Source organism: Anolis carolinensis, chromosome 2, assembly GCF_035594765.1.
Source record: "Anolis carolinensis isolate JA03-04 chromosome 2, rAnoCar3.1.pri, whole genome shotgun sequence".
NCBI lineage: Eukaryota > Metazoa > Chordata > Lepidosauria > Squamata > Dactyloidae > Anolis > Anolis carolinensis.
The window spans coordinates 214846046-214867012 of NC_085842.1; the positions used below are offsets into that span (position 1 = coordinate 214846046).

Sequence of the window (20967 nt, forward strand, 5' to 3'; positions counted from 1 at the left end):
AATACCATGTCTATGAAGGGGGCGTGAGGCACATCTTAAAACCACAAGGAGTATTGGAATCACATAGTACAGTGGTCCTCAGTCTGAGGGTCCCCAGGTGTTTTGGCCCACAACTCCCAGAAATCCCAGTCAGTTTACCAGCTGTTAAATTTTCTGGGAGTTGAAGGTCAAAATATCTGGGGATCCACAGGTTGAGAACCACTGACATAATACATTGAACACTGCACATGCCATAAAAATTGCCTGAAACAACCAACAGCGGACATGCTCACTCTTCATTTGTTGATTGTTTTTGTTATGCTACCTAAGCATATACCTTAAAAATAACACTCAATGGCAAGTCATTTATATTTCCCTCATACCTGAATTTCATCTCTCATGAACTTATGATGAATGTTTCGCCTTTCCTTGATTCCCATGCCAGCATGGTATGTTCCACAAGCAAGGTTTAATTTCATCAGTTCTGCAGATACTTGTTCAGTGATCTTCCTTGATGGGCAATACACAATAGAGGGGCCTTCAAATTCATAGGTAGATCTAAGATATAAAATCAGTAGAAAACTGATGTGTGGAAGGCTAGATTGCCAATAACGCAAATAAAGTAAAAATGCTCCAGAACCCCAGTAGCTAGGGAATTGCAAGTGCCTTGCACTGTGATGATTCCTGAAATGAAATGGTCTGCAGTTCTATCTTCCTCTGCCTTTCCCAAGGACTGGTAGAGGTAGTTGCATGGTGCTTTAGGGTAAATTACATCTGAGATTCTACCTTTGCACCATTCACTACCCCTGATAAGAAAGACCCTTGTTAAATTTTCACTGTAGAAATCTTTAATTAAAATTGATGTTCTTTATCTAAGGCTGTATTTCAATAAAGTCAGAAAAATACTGATATACTGGAACAAATCACCATTATCTCAAAAAAACCCTACTCATCATACAGTGGATTAGCTCTTGCCATTCTCCCATTGCCCCCCTGCCATATCATTCAGGTACATGGCTTTGAGATGCTCACAGAAGCCTAGGTGGCGATGGTGACCAAGGGCTTCCTTGACCCCATAACTCCGCTTGATGAGAAAACTACAACAGGAGATGACAACTCAAAGGCCACCACCAACTCAAAATGGGACTACTGCTAAACTACTCTATACTGGGAGAAAATAAAGTTTTGCTTCCAAAAGCCAACTAGGAAAAGGACACTAAACCAGCAAATTGTCATCTACACTGCCTTAATTTTATCTTTCGAGCACAATTCAAGGCATTGTTTTCAACCTACAGGACTGCCAACATCCTACATATTTAAAAAGGCCAACCTTAAAGACTTTCTTCTCTCAGCTTCCTTCTCTCTGAGATGAATGAAGTGGGCTCTCTTAATGCTATCGTTAAACACAAAAACATCAAGAATGCACAGAGGCATGTTCAATGGGTATGTTACAGTTCAGGAAGTCAAATTCAGCAAATCCAAAATGGGGTAGATTGCCAAAATATTTTAAGTCTTTTCAAGGATTGGCATAAACAAATAGACCTTTTAGGATGTTCTAAACATAACTGATTTAAAGATATTTTTAAAAAATGAATACTTATGATCTGAAAGGAGCTATGAGTAAAGTGACTCTAACTCCACCCCATGCAGCCCTGGTAACTCCCATGCTGACATGAGACTGCTGACAGAGGCATTTGCAGGGGAAATAGAACCAGGGCAGCAGCTGATGCTTGGCTTAAAGGTGCCCAGTAGCACAGTTTCTGTTAACCTTATGAAAAGTAAATAATAAGAGTTGTTGCAATGACTGGCAATTTCAATATTCCCAGGCCAGGTGCTAATGCAAATTACTTACTTCTGCACATACATTCCACAACCTAGCCGCTGTTACTGGCATTCCTTCTGTGGGGACCCAAACATAATCCTAACCCAGTCATAAAGTTATCACTGGTTATCCTCTCCAGAATCTTCCAGGTGAATTAGATTTAAATTTTAATAAAAATCCTAAACATTTATTTCAAGAGCAAATCTTGGAACAAAGAATATGTAGTTAAAATACACTTACGTATCTTTTTTAATAAGGAACTGCTTTAAGTCTCGGATAATATTTCCAGTTTTTCGTCCAACTTCCAAGTACAGATTAGGCCGGTCAAAACTAGTACATGTGATCTGAGGATTTTTTAGGTTCAGACAGTCTACAATATCTTTTCTGATGGAAGGACTTGCTGTTGCAGTTAAGGCAATAATAGGAACCTGAAGAGAAAAGGGTGTAAATCCCAGTGGGCAATAATAAATGGGAAAGCAAAGGATATCCACACACATACGCACACACAAAATCAGAAAAATCAATCCTTTGTAAGAGTTGCAGAGTGGCTAATAAATTACCTTTGATTTGATTACAGAAACTGCGATGCAACTGCACTCACATATACCATATATACTTATCTATAAGTTGAACTCATGTACAAATTGAGGGCAGATTTTGGAACCAAAATTGTGAATTTTGCTATGGCCTTTGAATAAGTCAATAAAAGACTTAAGGGCATGTAACAAACATTTTTTATCTTCCTTTAAAACATGCGTTGAGCCAAGCATATGTAAGAGCTAAGGGGGAGAAGATCAGTTTATGTGAGATCTTGTTACAATGAAGGGTACATTTTATAGGTGATCTGGAAGAGGGCAAAGAGCAAGAAAAGCAGCATGTCTCTATTAAGAGCTCAGTGCAAAGGCAGTGACAAGAGGCAACAAAGAGAAGCACCCGTCTCATTATCTCTTCATTGTCCAAACTTCCTTCCCTGTCTTTTTTCTTTAAGCCCTAGCAGCATTCTGCAGCAACACGGAGGACCCCAAAGAATAAGATGGGCCCATCATTGTACGTGTTTGCTGTGGAGCAGAATGGTGACGGCGAGTTTTTATAGAGGGCAGGTGGGCTTTTACTGTAAGCCCCTATGAAAAATGGTTGCTACGGTTTCTCTACAGAGGCTTATGCTGTGAGCAAAAACAGCAAAAAGGCCATTGCTATTCCGCTCCAGATCAGGCACTCAAAATGATGAGTGTACTGCATTCTTCAACCTCCTTCACATTGCTACTGAACACCACTCAGGGCAAAAGGAAAATTGAGGGAAGGCAAAAAAGCTGCTCTCATTTGGACAAGGAGGAGCAAAGGTGTGGAAATTTCTCACCTATGCCTCTTGTCACTGCCTCTATTCCAGCACTGATGTATCCAAATTTTTTTGATTTGTACGCAAGTACATGTGGTTCGTCCCCATTACAAGATTCACATAATGCAATGTTTTTAAATAAAGTGGGTTAAGTATGTGTTTTAAGTAATGATCAAACCACTCCTCATGCTATTTATTTATTGTGTCAGAAGTGAACTGAGGGTACAGTTATATTGTATTTTAAAAAACACAAACAAAGTTAAAAACTTGACATTATACTAGATTTCTGAATATTATAAAATACAAAGAAACTTCAGTTGGGTTAAAAAGAAGTACATGTGGGATTATTTTCCTCTCCCCACTTTACATTATAAACAAACACCAGAACAGGGGAAGAGTTGGCGTAAGTCCTCTCTGGAATGCTCTGGCAACAATGGATCACCAAGACCAGTAGGTAGTGCAGTGCTCAAAACCACTAGCTACAAGAAAATCTGCTGACTGGAGGGTTAGCAGTTTGAAGCCACAAGTTGGGATGAGCTTCCAGCTGTCAGCCCTAGCTTCTGCCTACCTAGCAGTTCAAAAGCATGTAATGTGAGTAGATCTCAGCAGGGAGGTAAAAGGGCATTCCATGCAGACATGTCATCAATGATCGGAGAAAGTCTATGGGTATCAGGCTCCTCAGTATGAAACAAGAGCACCTCCCCATGGCCGGAGTTGAACATCGCCTCCAGACGCCAGAGATGGAAAGGGGAAGGCCTTTACCTCTGTCTGTGTATTGTATGTCACTTTCACTACTGTAAAAGGGCACCAAATGTTTGCCTTATGTATATGTAAAACTGTAATCCACTCTGAGTCCCTCCAGGGAGATAAAGCGGAATATAAATAAAGTGTATTCAGTAGTAATCTACATGGAACACATGGAAGGTGCTCCACAATGAACTTAAATATGAAGTCTTTATATTTAGGGACATTTCAGCAATATGGGGAAAATAAATTGCCCTTCAATTACTAGTATCTACAAGCAGGCAAAATTAATCACAGCTTGCCTGACAATATTGAGCCTGCCACGTTAAAATATACTCTATATAAAAGGATTCTTAATTATAAAACTTAGGAGGCAACATTTAAGAGACATCCATAAATTTAATATTATGCCCTTCTTAGATTCCTCAGGCTTCTCAAAGAGGGAAAAAAGGATAATATGAACCAGTTCATAAAATCGTAACCCCTGTCAAACAAATTTAAGGAAGTGCAAACAAGCCAAATTCAGAACTTAATTAGGCAATACAGTAAATCATTTTATGTAATTAAAAAAATCTATTAGCTTTGGGTTTGCATAACTGGTATATAATGCCCTGGAGACTCTTCCTCTGCTTACCCACTTTTCCCCATACACTCTTCATGCAGCCTTACTATACTGTAACTGAATATAAGTATCATGCCCAGTCATGCCCAAGATCATCTAATTACAATTGTGTGAAGCCTTAAATGGCAACTAGTTTACAACTGACCGGTAAACCGGACTTGGAAACCATTGTTTGAAGGGTTTTTGTTTATTACAGCACTTTTCCCTTTTTTAGTGGTCCCTGCATTACAAAAACCAAGCTGATCAAAATTCAAGCAATTTAAAATCAAGATTTTTAAACAACCGTAAAGGTTCTAAACATGTTCAACATACGCTATGGCTGGACATTATGTCTAATTTTTATTTGATTAGTTTCATTAAATTTTAGCAAGATCATATGTCAAATGGTTAAATCCTTAACAATGTTGCAGTGGTGACACTAACCTTGGGAAGGGTTTTCTTTAATGATCCCAAAGATCTGTAAGAATTCCTGAAATCATGCCCCCATTCAGAAATACAGTGAGCTTCATCAATAGCTATCAATGTGATACCTGCAAGAAACAAAGTTATCCCATATGGTTGCACGGCCTTTATAACAGATATTTCAGGCTTGCAGAGAATTCAAAGATAATCGCATTACATATTTCATGACTTCTCACTTAATGTTTAGAAATCACTTGTCCCAGAAACAGCTGCATGATCTTCTAAGAATATCATTCACTAATATTATACAACTCACAAGATGTATTTTATAATTCTGAATTACAAATGCCATGAAGACTCAATACTGACAGAAACACTGCACAATCTTTCTGCACATACTTAACAGGAACACAAATAATTTTACGGCTGGGGAGAAGCATATCTAACCAGGTAAATATTTTTAAATTACAAGTCTCACAGCCTCATTGTTGGCTGTATATGAGGTGGGGTGGACAAAAACTGCAGGCCAAAGTGTCTGGAGAGCCAACGTTTAGAGCAGGGGTCCCCAAACTAAGGCCCGTGGGCCAGATCTGGCCCGCTGGAGCCATTTATCCGGCCCGCGGCAGCTTTCCTCCCTTTCCTGCATTGTCCCGCTCCCTGCACAAGCCTTGGAGACTTGCCTTTCCGCCTTCCCGGCCACTTTTCTGCTCTATGAGCCTTTGAGCCTCACCTGGCTCCCCACTCTCCCTGCATAAGCTGTGGAGGAGCCTTGCCTTTTACTGCTGATCAAAAGGTATTTTAATTATTATTTAATTAATTATTAATTACTAAGGTGTGTTTCCTCCAGGTTTAGCAATACGTTGATCAGCAATATACTCCGGATTTCTCCCTGGGCTAGAGACCTGAGTGAGGGAGAGTTTCTTTCCCCACGCAGACTTCCAGTCCTGGGAGAAATCTGGAGTATATTGCTATTCTTGATTAGCAATATACTCCGGATTTTTCCCTGGGCTGGAGGCCTGAGTGAGGGAGAGTTTCTTTCCCCACTCAGACTTCCAGTCCTGGGAGAAATCTGGAGTATATTGCTATTTCTGATTAGCAATATACTCCGGATTTTTCCCTGGGCTGGAGGCCTGAGTGAGGGAGAGATTCTTTCCCCACTCAGAATTCCAGTCCTGGGAGAAATCTGGAGTACATTGCTATTCTTGATTAGCAATATACTCCGGATTTCTCCCTGGGCTGGAGGCCTTAGTGAGGGAGAGTTTCTTTCCCCACTCAGGCTTCCAGTCCTGGGAGAAATCTGGAGTATATTGCTATTTCGGATTTCTCCCTGGGCTGGAGGCCTTAGTGGGGCCTCTCCAGTATTATTATTATTATTATTATTATTATTATTATTATTATTATTATTATTATTATTAACATTGAGGATGGGTGGCCATCTGTCAGGTGTGCTTTGCTGTACTTTTGGTGCACAAAGGCAGAAGAGGGTTGGACTAAATGGCCCAAGGGTCTCTTCCAACCCTCTCCATTATTTTATTATTATTGGTAACATTGAGTCTGGGTGGCCATCTGTCAGGTGTGCTTTGCTGTACTTTTGGTGCACAAAGGCAGAAGAGGGTTGGACTAAATGGACCAAGGGTCTCTTCCAACCCTCTCCATTATTTTATTATTATTAGTAACATTGAGTCTGGGTGGCCATCTGTCAGGGGTGCTTTGCTGTGCTTTTGGTGCACAAAGGCAGAAGGGGGTTGGACTAAATGGCCCAAGGGTCTCTTCCCACCCTCTCCATTATTTTATTATTATTAGTAACATTGAGTCTGGGTGGCCATCTGTCAGGGGTGCTTTGCTGTGCTTTTGGTGCACAAAGGCAGAAGGGGGTTGGACTAAATGGCCCAAGGGTCTCTTCCAACCCTCTCCATTATTTTATTATTAGTAGTAACATTGAGTCTGGGTGGCCATCTGTCAGGGGTGCTTTGCTGTGCTTTTGGTGCACAAAGGCAGAAGGGGGTTGGACTAAATGGCCCAAGGGTCTCTTCCAACCGTCTCCATTGTTTTATTATTATTATTAACATTGAGTCTGGGTGGCCATCTGTCAGGGGTTCCTTGCTGTGCTTTTGGTGCAGAAAGGCAGAAGGGGGTTGGACTAAATGGCCCAAGGGTTTCTTCCAACCCTCTTTATTATTATTATTATTATTATTATTATTATTATTATTATTATTATTATTAACATTGAGGCTGTATTTGTTTCTTTTTTTAACCTCAAAATAAAATATGTGCTGTTATGATTGAGCCTCATGGCTCTGTTACTGACAGACGTGGGCGTAAGACTCCTCGAGAGTCAGATACTCTCGAGGAGCGAGAAAGAAAAAGACTGCGAGACATTTTTGCAGCACCATCTGACGAAGAGTCTTTTGAGGGGTTTACGGAGAGAATGGAGGAGGGGCTGGTTAGCTCGGAGGAGGATGAGATGGATTGGACTCGGGTGAGGGAGGAATTGGGTGCCACTGGCCATGATGGGATAGAAGATGAATGGGGACCTTCAGGATTAGACCCATGGTATAGCTGGAGGGATGGGACGGGATCCACAGCTGGAGATGCTGTGGGGCGTAGTCAGAGGTGTTCCAGCTCTGATGAGGAAAGTGATGAGGAAATGCCCGGGTTAAGGAGGACAGCTGACAGTGATGAGGATTTGTAACTGGCATAAAATGGGGCTTGGGAGCAATTGCAAATTGCGTTGGGCAAGGTAATCTGGACGAACGCTTGGGATCTGTGTGGGACGCTTTCCTGAAGACTGGTGTGTTTTCGTGTGCTGATACGTAAGTTGTTTTGGAATTCAGGGTCAGACGGCGGGAGGAATTGTGTGGGCATTTGTTTGTGCAAACCTGTGCTTACTCTTATTAGCTTGACCTTCCGTCGTCTTCTTGACGGACGCCATCTCCTGCTTTGAAAACTCGGACTGAACTGACCACGGCTTGTCTTCCCCCTTCTTGGACTTGGAAACTACAAACGTCTGCTTCTGGCTTTGATCTACGGAAAGGAACTGGGTCTACTCTACTGCTACAATCCTTGGCTGATCTGTTCGTGTTGGAAATCCTGTCCGCTGTGTGTGTGGGAGCGACGCAAGTTACTCTAAGCACAGTGTTGGCAGCAGAGAGGAATCTGCTGCCAATTAGTTGCATTCTTTTGTATCTTTTGTTCCTCGGCTTTTGTTTTGTTTATCCCCAGGCTGAAGCAAGCAGTTTGTTTTTACCCGGATTAAACTCCGGTTTAATCCGGTTTATCTTTTGAACGTTTTTCCTTGTCCCTTTTTGCTCCTAAAGGCTAATACTGCCTGGCCCTTGTATTTTACGGGCATTTTTGAGTTCTGTAATCCAATAAACTCTGTTATCTTGAATCTTGTGGCGTTCTGTCCTTGACATGTGCCATGTGCATAGGCATTTGTTCATAGTTTTTTTAAAAAAAACTATAGTCCGGCCCTCCAACGGTCTGAGGGACTGTTAACTGGCCCCCCGTTTAAAAAGTTTGGGGACCCCTGGTTTAGAGCATTATGAATAATTTACAAAAGACTGAAGGAACTAACACTATGTGGCTGAAGGATAGGACAAATCAATCCTGGGAGGGGGGATTGTCTGCCTTTCTTCTTCATTTGTCCAAAAAACGAAACCTGCTGCTACACGGCTTAATCCAATTTTTTTTGTTGTTGCTCAAAGTAGGGCTGTCATAGTTTATTCTAATTACATTTATGAAATCTTACATTATGTGTTATGAGTATGCCAAAATTCTGTAGGAATGCAGATGGCCGGGGATATGATCTTAGGTACCAAATTACAATCTCTACGATTTTACATTTTCATTTTAAATCCTTATTTTAGCTGTGAGCCTGTTGCCCATATAAATATCAAGGCATGTGTTATGCTGAGAATGTCTGATGAAATCTTTGCAGGCAGGAGGTTTTTATCAATGAGATTCTAAGTGATGTTGCAGCTGTCATGAATAGACGCTCGTGCTTTTCCACGTCTAGCAGGAAAAAAAAAAAACAATTATGACCCTCATATCTGTAGGAAGTATGTCCCCTGGGCAACATCCTTGCAGGCGGCCAATTCTCTCAAACCAGAAGCGACTTGCAGTTTCTCAAGTTGCTCCTGACACACAAAAAAACCTTTAGATACTTGAAATCATTGGTAATAGCAACTACTGTATTTTTACATTTGGATTGGAAGCATACTATAGAATCACACTACAGAACCTAAAAAGGCCCATAAACACTTCTGTTGGGAGGAGAGAATACCATTCAGAATATGGATATATGAATACCGAATTTCTGAATAGGGGTGGGGGGACACACATACTGTACATAAAACAAAAGAAACAATTGAGATTTTTCTAGTTGATACACACACATTGTAGAAATCAGAATTATAGTAGAGTCTCACTTATTCAACACTCGCTTATCCAACATTCTGGATTATCCAACGCATTTTTGTAGTGAATGTTTTCAATATATCATGATATTTTGGTGCTAAATTCGTAAATACAGTAATTACTACATAGCATTACTGTGTATTGAACTACTTTTTCTGTCAAATTTGTTGTATAACATGATGTTTTGGTGGTTAATTTGTAAAACATAACCTAATTTGATGTTTAATAGGCTTTTCCTTAATGCCTCCTTATTATCCAACATATTCGCTTATCCAACATTCTGCCGGCCCGTTTATGTTGGATAAGTGAGACTCTACTGTACTTGTCAAAGGTTTTGGATTAGCATACTTTCCATCAATTATGGTATTTATCAATTACAAAAAACTGGCTTTAGTTTTATTTATCTGGCAGAGAACTAGAGCTTTATACTCTGATTTTAAAGTTTCATTCATTATTTGGATGAACAAGAAAAAAAAACCCACAGAATGATGAATATGTCTTCTTCTAGCCTACCAAACTGCAGAATTCAAGGCGCAGAGAGAAGTCTATTACGTTTAATACTGTATTGAATATAACATTGTATTGATCTACTACACTGACTCTTCCCAGCTGTTTTCCAACAATTTCCAAAACAACCATAGAAACACAAAGCACAGTCAAAAGACATTCAAAAAATTACATTCCACTGCAAAGATTCCAAGCCGTTCTGATATATTATCATGCTATCAACTATCCCTGCTTACCAATTGTTTGGTCAAGTTCCTCAAGCCATGTCAAATTCCCTGAACAGAATTCTGGGGTTATGTAGACAACTCTATAGTGACCCCTATGAAAAATGGGGAAAGGTAGAAATATTACCTGTCAGAAGTGAATTCAAATTCATACAATGTAAACTTGAAACTAATTTTTACACATTATTTTATAATCTATAATACGGTTTTAAGCCAGCTCAAAACTGTAGTAGCCACAAAACACATGTTGCCAATACACACTGCAGTACGCATTAAAGCAGTGGTTCTCAACCTGTGGGTCCCCAGGTGTTTTGACCTACAACTCTCAGAAATCTGAGCCAGTTGTTAGGATTTCTGGGAGCTGAAGGCCAACAGATTGAGAACTGCATTAAAGGATATATAGCTCATTAAAAAAAAGTTGCAAGAAAGTCTCAAACAAGCCCTATAATTCATTAAAGCAGATTCCAATACATCCCAGATCTAGGATGAAATTGGCTTATAGGATCCAGAATGGGGCTATTGAAAACACACCAAGGGCATGGCTAGAAAGCATGGACCGATTTGGCCCCCTGGGATGGGAAATTAATTACCTCTGCTCGTGTCACTTTCCCTTTTTTATCCCATATGTCTCTGGAGCACTGATGCACAAATCTGTACAGTGTTTTGAGGCCAAATTTCATTCCACCTTCCTGGCCTCAAAACAATTCCAAGCATGGCAATCTTATCACTGTGCAGTGAAACCTGTTCTTTTCAAACTGGTTCCAAGATGAATTATAGTATCAGTGTAGATGTACCCTATATCGTCAAAAGGAGCTTCGGAGTACATTTCTATTTATGCCTTCTCAGCAGCAAACACTAAGGACTTCAGTAAGACTTTCCCCTAGGTAGGTGTGTATAGAACTGCATTCTTGGTAAACACTAAAAACAGATGTTTACTTGTTTTAAAGAGAGAAAGTAAGAAATACAGCTTACGCTTTGATATCCCCTCTGATGTTTTTTGATTGTGCTGACCCAAGTAAGCAGGCTTGAACTCCTGACATCCTGCAAAAAAAAAACATAAACAATGTTTAGTTGAAAAATACTAATATGACCATTGTTCCTTCAGCATGACTTTCAGTCATGAAATTCACAGTAAAAAAAATTACAGCAGACTCTCAGTTAACTGGAATCCAAGCAACCAGAACTTTCAAGCAACCAGCAAAAAATGAAGAAACAATACTTTAAATAAAAATATATAATATAGTAAAGCTGTGGCGCAGGCTGGTTAGCAGCCAGCTGCAATAAATCACTCTGACCAAGAGGTCATGAGTTCGAGGCCAGTCCGTGTCGGGGTGAGCACTCGACAAAATAAAAAAACAGCCCCTGCTCGTTGTTGACCTAAGCAACCCGAAAGATAGTTGCATCTATCAAGTAAGAAATTTAGGTACCACTTATATGTGGGGAGGCTAATTTACGACTCCATAAAAAAATCATCCAGCCACCGTTGGAATGAGGAAGTTGCTGTTGCAGGGGATGAAGCAGCTACTCCCCCTGTGGCCAGAATCAAACATACCCTCAGGAAGCTGGAGAAGGTTTAAATTGCCTCTGCGTCTGTCTCTGTTCTATGTTTATATGGCATTTAATGTTTGCCTTATATGTGATCCGCCCTGAGTCCCTTTCGGGGTGAGAAGGGCAGAATATAAATACTGCAAATAAATAAATAAATAAATATGTCAGATTAAGGTAGGTTAGTTTTTATTTGTCTTAATATGTTTTTAATTACTGTATTTCAATATTAACATCAAGTCAATACAGAGCTAATGGTATAGTACAGTATGGGTATAGTATTAGGCCTATTTTAATAGTAACTCTCAAGCCACTACAAACTACCTTTATCCAGCATCTACCCATTATCATGGGTGCCGGTTAACTCAGTCTATTGTACATACATTATCAGCGTATGAGAGATGAGCTGGCACATTCCCTTGTACATCATTTTAAGAAGTTATTTCTTGGGAACATCCAAAAGCTCTCAGCAATTTGGGCAGAGGCCGCTGCCCTTCAAATCTATCCCCACTACAATAAGATATTCTATTTATTTATTTTCTTCTCATCTCCTTCAAGTAACCTTGGAAATGCTGGAATGTTTTTTATCACTTGGGGAAAAGGGAACTTCTCTTAGAAAAAGTGCTGCATAAATTCTATTTTTATGATAGCTTGTTCACTATATACTTAAGGGAAACTCTCGTGTACAAATTACTTTATGACAAGTACACTCACTTTATTTTACATAGATCCATGTTCAAGCGAAATATGAGATGCTCTATATATGTGTATATACAAGTATGTGTACTACTAGCAAGACTCCAGAGGCTGTAACTGTCCTATTTTGTACCATCACTTCTGGATCTACAAAAAAAAAACAAAAAAAAACCTGCTTGGGGAACCCAAAATGTCATATGCTCCCCCAAATAACATTAAAATGGACAAACATGCCCCCTAAAGGTTTAGGGAGACATAATTATTCATTTCAAACTCCAAAATGGGGAGGGGATTCTCCAGCAGCATACTCTGCTGCAGTTTGCTTAATCTCTGATCTTTCTTTCGTTAGAGAAAACAAAAACAAAACACTATTTGCAACTGTTTCCTTCTGTACCTGGGCATGTATATATATACTGAATAAACACATGCACATTTAAATAGGTATTTCTATTTTCTGCATATACTCATGTATATTTTAACAAAAATATCAACCCAGAAAAAAATTGAGTTGGTGCCAGCTATGGGCATCTGACCTCCTAAGGTGGTGTTAGTGCTTTCTCCTCTCCACAGAATCAGAATAATTAAAACCTAGAGTTGGAAGAGACCACATTGCCCATCTAGTACAACCCCCTGCCATACAGGAAAAGCACAATCAAAGCACCCCTGACAGATGGCCATCCAGCCTCTGTTTAAAAAGAGTTCCACTGTTGAACAACTCTTGTAGTCAGGAAGTTCTTCCTAATATTCAGGTGGAATCTCCTTTCCTGTAATTACCCTCAATTTATCTATCGGTCGTATTAACAGCCTAAGTTTTGCCCCAGAACCTGCCCTCAACCTATACATGTTACATTATACATGACACTTCATTACATGCATGTGACAAAGCAATTTCTACTCCACAAAAGTGTTTGCTATTTTTTGTGTCAACAGGAATGTGTCTACATTTTTCTAATTTGTGAATCTTGCATAATTTTGAACACCTATTTAGGTGGCACTCTTTAAATAAATAAAATGAACCGAATAAACTGTATTAATTCTACAGTGTAGATGCAGCCTCAGTGTCATGGAGCTAGCAAACAACAAAATGCCTGTAATATTCTCCTATAATCAGTCTCTACTTACTCAAGTTGTAGTACTTGATCCTCCATCAAGGAAATAAGGGGAGAAATCACTATTCCAGTACCCCCAGTGTATACAGGTGGAAACTGGAAACACAAACTTTTCCCATATCCTAAAGAAAATGGAGAAGATATAAAAACTGAACAGAGTTTATATTTTCATATTCTCACATCCTCAAACCATGAGCTGTCAGACTCCATGGTGATATGGATGTATTGAGGGATACAGAAAACCAGTCAACTCCTATGCATCTGGACAGATACCAAGAACTACCTCCACAATTCTGAACAGATCCAAATTAAAATTCCTGTCATGTTTGGAATTCAGATTTTGTAGATGTAGAAAAGGCACTTGGTGTTTTTGAGAGTGGCTGCAGATGACAATTTGAAGCCCTTAATTGAGGAACTATCACTTGGAGACTATTATCCTTTGTGTCTTATTTACAGTCAACAGTTTTGTACAGTTCATCTGAATTAACTTTCACTATGTTGCTCTGAAACAAAATAGATACTGCCTATAACATGACAAGATATAAAAAGGGACTTTGAGTCATGATTGAAAAATAGTTGCCAATAAATCTAAAGGATGGTAAATCTATTTTGCAAGTCACAAGATGGTGCCATGCGGGAAGAAGGCAGAAGGAAAAATCCCAAATATACAATTAAATCATCAAATCAAAATCATAATGAAATAATGAGCATGTTTCCAAAAGGTACCAAATTTCTGCTGAGGATATACATTCCTTTGCCCTAAAATACAATTTTCCAAGTCCTGTACCGAAGTGATTTGATGCATTTCGCTAGTTTTGATCTGTGCATAATATTCCTAGGCAACAATATGCTGCCATTTGTAACTCATTTTTCAATTTTTAATGCTTTTTTGACTTCCCCAAGAAGCAGCTATGTAAGAATGAATCAGTACACAATTTGTTACTAAAAGTGTTATTTTGTGCCTTTAAATTGTTGTTTTTGTCAAGAGCTTCTCAAAGAACATTTCCCATTGCTTCCCCTTGACACTGAGAGTGCGGCCTCTTCTACACTGCCATATAAAATAGAGATTATTTGCTTTGGATTATATATGGGATCAAATCCTGAGATATAGGGCAGTGCAGAAGGGGCCTGAGTGGCTTTTATAAGGTCACCCACAGAACTTACATGGACAAGTGGGTAATTGAACCTCCTAAAGTCCTAATCCAACATAAAAGGGTACACCACACTAAACACGAAAGAACACCTTGGAAAATATTTTTGTGGTTGCTAAAGTTAATGTCTGTCCATGATTCAAGATTTATAGATTACCATTCCAATCCTCAAGATTCCCAGGTAACTAAGAAGGTTTTGAAATTACTAAAACTCATAAACCTATTCCCAAGAGAGAACAGACAAAAGATACATGTTCTTTTTCCATTCAATTGAAACATGAGGAGGATGGTCCCTCAAATTCACTGAATAGTCCCTTAGCATCAGTTTCCCACTAATTCCAATCACTCATCTTCAGATCCTGAGTTTCTAGTTTTGCTCCCTGTTTTATTTCCGCTTCTGATACCTCATCCCATTCAGACTTCCACTATTCGCTGCTAATGCATAATTATATAAACACTGTATTGTATATTTACATAAACACTTATCTTGGATCCCAAAGGTTAGGAGCAGAAAGAATTTTCTCATGGGGTTAGTAATCATTATTTAAAATGACATTTTGTAAGAAATCTCACCAGTTGCCATAACAACAAGATTATCTCTTCTGTCTTGCAAAACTGAAGAGATCACTTTCCATTGGACCCTTCAAAGAAAAATATGTGACATAAAATGTTGTTTCAGCTGTAAGTTCTGACAAGAACTGGATCATATTCAGCAACTTAGCATTCATAATTTCATACATGTAAGGCTCTTTTTCTTCTTTTTCCTAAATAGCTGAGTCTGCCAATTTTGTCAAGTACTTTTTAAAAGCCTCATCTCCTTTTCTATAGAACTCAACTATGTCTCAAATTTAAAGATGGCAATGTATGCAAATAGTAGAAAATTAACCACTAATTTATTTTTCTTATGTCCCACCTTTCTCCCAATACAGGACTCAAAATGACCATTGTCAGCACTGCTCAATCTTGTGGCCTGTGGGTCAATGCCCTCCCTGAGCTATCGACTGATCTGCTGTGAGTTTCCAAGAAAAAAAGACAATAGTTATAGCTAGTGAGCACATATGTGGCACAATGCTGGTCCCCAACAACCAGCAACTTAAAAAAACATTGGTCTGGATCTCTACCTGACACTAATAAACATCAAAACTGGAAATAGCATGTGTTTAGAAGACAAGCACAAGCCAGTAGATCATTGTAAATCTGAATAGCATTAGTATTGTGTCATGAAATTAACAAATGACATGAGGCACAAGCAAAGAAACATAATTTTAAGTGGTTTTCAAGCTTTCTACTTTCAGGATATATGCAGAAGATTCTGAACAGTCATGTATGGAAGATGAGAGGACAGACTTCAAAGGAACTTAATTTGACTCTCTGAGGTCTCAGAAAGTAAGTTCTGGCAAAAAAAATTGTCCTCCTTGCCTGCCCAAACTCTCTTTTCTCTTCAAGGCAGAGTTTCATGGGTATTCTTTCTCCATGCCTGCCTTCTTCTAATCAGTAACTCCGAATCATGACGATTTCTAATTTCTCTTTTCTTATTGAAGTAGCCAAAGCTGCTTAGCAAGACATCTATGCCTCAGCACTGTTTTTAACAAAAATAGCTCCTACAGCCTTAATGTGTATGTGCTTCCCAATGGCATAATGTCCACGGAATTTAAGATCGTCTGGGGAAGCCCTGCTCTCGGTCCTGCCTCCTTTGCAGGCGCGATTGGCAGGGATGAGACAGGGCCTTTTTAGTGGTGGCACCTCAGCTGTGGAATTTCCTCCTCAGGGATATTAGATTGGGCCTCTCCCTCTTGACCTTCCATAGAGTAAAACCATGGTTTTATGGCTAAGCCTTTGGAGAACTTGTGTAATAGATATGGAATGACATGCAATGACTATAGGAACGGCCCACATTATGCTTGTGGATTACATGATTAATTATGATTGTATTGTTTAAAATGTTTTAAATTATTTTAATGTATTTTATTATTCTATTTTAAATATTCATTTTAATTGCACATTGTTTTTAAGGCATCTCCCCAGGAAGAGGTGGAGTCTCTCCTCCACGAGAGAGCTCTCTAGAGAGCTCATGGCTGCTGCATCCACTCCCTCGGCCCTCCTCTCAGCCTGGTGTCGCAGTGGGCCACCGCATCTACAGGCTGGGAGGAGGGCCAAGGCAGACGGGGGCCTGAGGAAAGAACCTAAAGGGCCGCATTTGACCAGTGGGCTGGTGTTTGCCGGTGCCTGATTTAATCATACACTTGGGGCAGTATATGTGCAGCAGGACTACAAGTCATTTCAGGGTACAATTACAATCCATGGGAGACTTGGTGATCTAGAGTCCAAAGAAAACATAACACTTACAGCTTAAAGTTTGAATGTCCAAAATACATCTTTAGGCAAGCAGTTTGTTTGGAGTTCGGACCAGGTAAGCTGGAATCTTTGGGGGGGAAAACACAAAACTATTACAGTAGAGTCTCACTTATCCAAGCTAAACGGCCGGCAGAAACTTGGATAAGCGAATATCTTGGATAATAAGGAGGGATTAAGGAAAAGCCTATTAAACATCAAATTAAGTTATGATTTTACAAATTAAGCACCAAAACATCATGTTATACAACAAATTTGACAGAAAAAGTAGTTCAATATGCAGTAATGTTATGTTGTAATGGCTGTATTTACGAATTTAGCACCGAAATATCACGATATATTGAAAACATTAACTAGAAAAATGGCTTGGATTATCCAGAGGCTTGGATAAGTGAGGCTTGGATAAGTGAGACTCTACTGTATTTAGAACTAAAGTGGACATCTTTAGAAGTAAAAGAGACACCAAGGATTGGATCCTTGGAAACAGAGCTTATAAATCACATTGGCACAGGATGGATTAAAATGTTGCTAATTCATCCATAGAACACAGTAATATTTAAACATGCTTAATTTGACAGGAACTTGCCCATATACTAATTCCTAGAAAAACAGGTTTTCCATTCCAGAAAAAAATAGGGACTTTCATACAATGTTTTTTCATCTACATTTCCTAAAATCAAAAAGTACAAGAGCAGGTCAAGATCAGATATATAAGCTTGTACAGAAATATTCAAAATCAATGATAAATTGGATAAAAGAGACAAGTCAAGGGAACAGAACTTTCAGAACATACTATCCCAGCCAAATAGTCTCAGTTTATGATGGATCTGTAACCTGCCTAGACACTGGCAATATCCACTTGCATGTTGAAAGTATTTTAGGTCTGCATTTTAGCTATACTGGCATAAACAGAGAATTTTTGGTTTTTTACTCTCTGCGTTTTGATAAATTAACTGCAGAGATCCATTTTTAAAATTATTGCTCAGAGTGATTGAGATTTTATTAGTTTCTCACTCCATAGAACAGAAAATTCACCATTACATCTTCAAAAGTGTATTTGCCTTGGTTGCTGTTGTGAGAAACAAATATAAAACCTTCTTCAATGTGTAGAACTAGCTGGGTATGCATGCACACATTTGGGATAGGTCTTGGATTTAGTATTTACCCCAACTTTCTTCTTCCTCCTCAATTTCATCATCTTCATCATCATAATCTACAATCATATCATTTTCCTTTTTTAATTTATCCAAGTGAGAATCTCCAACATCCATGTCATGCTTGTCTATGTTTTCTAAGGACTGAAGATGAGATAACATGCCTTCAGGTTATACACATACATAATCAGAAGTAGAAATAATTGTCAATTTAAGGTGAGGCTTGTCCTTTTTAATATTATTAAAGGCTCTTGAAACCCACCCACTATACAACTTATGGGCTTCAATATGAAATTGTACTATAAACAAATTTAATTAATGGAAAAATAACACTTTCCTCCTCCCAGCAAGAAAAAAACTCTGATGTTTAACTTCTTTATGCCATACTACTTGAAAAGTGGCAATTTTGACCAGTAAATTCACTTACTTGAAGCCAATTTCACTTAATACAAGTATCTATTTTTATTCAGAATTACAGTTGATTGTGAAACGTATTGTCCCACTTGATCCACAGCATTAAACTACTTCTATATAATCCGTACACCTGAGCTTGTTGTGTTGTCTATCCAGGGATTATATTTCATAACAAATCCTAGTTAGTTCTAACAACACCTTCATAACTTGCAGACTAAAGCACTGTTATTACAAATCTTATCAGACATTTCATATGCCATCATGTTCTGGTCTGGACATCACAACAAGCCAAGATTTAAGGACAGTGAAAGGAAACTTTGCTGGAGCCCTTTACCAACCACATAGGGAAAATAAGAAAAAACATGGATTGTTTGTCCCCGAGTCTTAGCAAGCGCTATCAAAATAGAAAATATTATTCACTCTGTGCTGTATCCGTTCTGAAGCTAAGCAGGTACAAACTGACAAGGGACCACTTACTTAAACAAATCATTGTTTTAAAAATTTAATATTTCTACCAAGACCTGGCACTCAAGACGCCTAACAGTAATGACATTTTAATAAAACCAATATACTGCAAACATAAAAACAGATTAAAATCCACCATGAGGCAGACATCAATAAAAGAATCCATGTAAACCCCTCCAAACTTCTTTGCATAAAGAAGGAATAGATAAACAGAGAGCAAAGAGACCCTGTGCTAAATTGAATGATTCTAACTTAATATTCCCTGAAGTACTATTTTATTTACTGGACAGACGAGGAAGTGGATGAAAATAAATTGAATATCCATAGCAATGTCTACAGCCTCAGGATTTATCTCAGACAACTGACATCTCAGTAAACAAGGAGAAAAAGCCTGAACTGAGCAGAAGGACATGCCAAGTAGCTCTAATTCCTTAAATGCTGCTCAGTCATTCAGTCGTGACCTCATGGACCAGTCCACGCCAGAGCTCCCTGTCAGCCGTCGCCTCCCCCAGTTCCTTCAAGGTCAACCCAGTCACTTCAAGAATACCGTCCATCCATCTTGCCCTTGGTCGGCCTCTCTTGCTTTTTCCTTCCATTTTCCCCAGCATCGTGATCTTCTCCAAGCTTTCCTGTCTCCTCATGATGTGGCCAAAATACTTCAGCTTTGCCTCTAATATCCTTCCCTCCAGTGTGCAGTCAGGCATTATTTCCTGGAGGATGGACTGGTTGGATCTTCTTGTGGTCCAGGGCACTCTCAGGATTTTCCTCCAGCACCAGAGTTCAAAAGCGTCTATCTTCCTTCGCTCAGCCTTCCTTATGGTCCAGCTCTCGCATCCATAGGTTACTATGGGGAATACCATTGCTTTGACTATGCGGACCTTCGTTGCCAGTGTGATGTCTCTGCTCTTCACTATTTTGTCAAGGTTGGCCATTGCTCTCCTCCCAAGAAGTAGACGTCTTCTGATTTCCTGGCTGCAGTCTGCATCTGCAGTGATCTTCGCACCTAGAAATATAAAGTCTGTCACTGCCTCTCCGTTTTCTCCCTCTATTTGCCAGTTATCAATAGGTGTAGTTGCCATGATCTTGGTTTTCTTGACGTTTAACTGCAACCCAGCTTTTGCACTTTCTTTTTTTACCTTGGTGATAAGGCTCCTCAGCTCTTCCTCACTTTCGGCCATTAGAGTGGTATCATCTGCATACCTAAGGTTGTTAATGTTTCTTCCAGCAATTTTAACTCTGGCCTTGGATTCCTCAAGCCCCGCATGTCGCATGATGACTTCTGCATACAAGTTGAATAGGGAGGGTGAAAGTATGCAGCCCTGCCGCACTCCTTTCCCAATCTTGAACCAGTCTGTTGTTCCGTGATCTGTTCTTACTGTGGTTACTTGGTCTTTATACAGATTTCTCAGGAGACAGACAAGGTGACTTGGTATCCCCATACCACCAAGAACATGCCACAGTTTATTATGATCCACACAGTCGAAGGCTTTAGAATAGTCAATAAAGCAGAAGTAGATGTTTTTCTGAAACTCTCTGGCTTCCTCCATTATTCCTTAAATAGATGCACACAAAGGAATAGTGCAACATATATCCAATTTCTCACTGTTAATGGAACACAATAAGTACATAAGCATGTGCATAGACACATACATCAGACAGGAAATAAGATTTCTCAGAAAATCATTTTCATTAAGCAGGAAACACTATTCCAAAAATTGGCTATTTTTCATGTGAGCACTGTAGTTTTGAGGAAGAAAGCAATGGCAGGCTTGCTATACAACACACACAAAAGCACTTTGTTAAACATAATGGTGGGCATATGCTCATGTGGAACTAGGCACTAGCTGAGAAGAATACTCATTACAATATACACTGGTCCTCAAGTGAAAATGATTGAGAAAGTGGGCAAGAAACAAAGACTATGGTCCATATCAATGCAGTTGTCATTTTATTTATAGTGACAAAACAAAGAAGACATCTTTTAGGAAAGCATCATGAAGAATTTCAGAATGACATTATCATATGT

At 39.2% G+C, this 20967-nt stretch overlaps 1 protein-coding gene across 4 annotated transcripts in view; it reads right to left on the reverse strand.

The window, feature by feature from the left end:
• wrn (WRN RecQ like helicase) overlaps positions 1–20967 on the reverse strand; it is an 81846-nt gene that overhangs the window by 37601 nt on the left and 23278 nt on the right. For all 4 annotated transcript variants that reach the window (XM_062971711.1, XM_062971712.1, XM_062971710.1 and 1 more), the window contains exons 11-19: positions 18074–18206; positions 16903–16978; positions 15130–15197; positions 13419–13527; positions 11028–11096; positions 10068–10150; positions 4927–5033; positions 2042–2229; positions 363–537 (exon numbers count right to left, since the gene is read on the reverse strand). In XM_062971711.1, the coding sequence (XP_062827781.1) occupies positions 363–537; positions 2042–2229; positions 4927–5033; positions 10068–10150; positions 11028–11096; positions 13419–13527; positions 15130–15197; positions 16903–16978; positions 18074–18206 (1008 nt within the window). The remainder of the gene's footprint in view (positions 1–362; positions 538–2041; positions 2230–4926; positions 5034–10067; positions 10151–11027; positions 11097–13418; positions 13528–15129; positions 15198–16902; positions 16979–18073; positions 18207–20967) is intronic.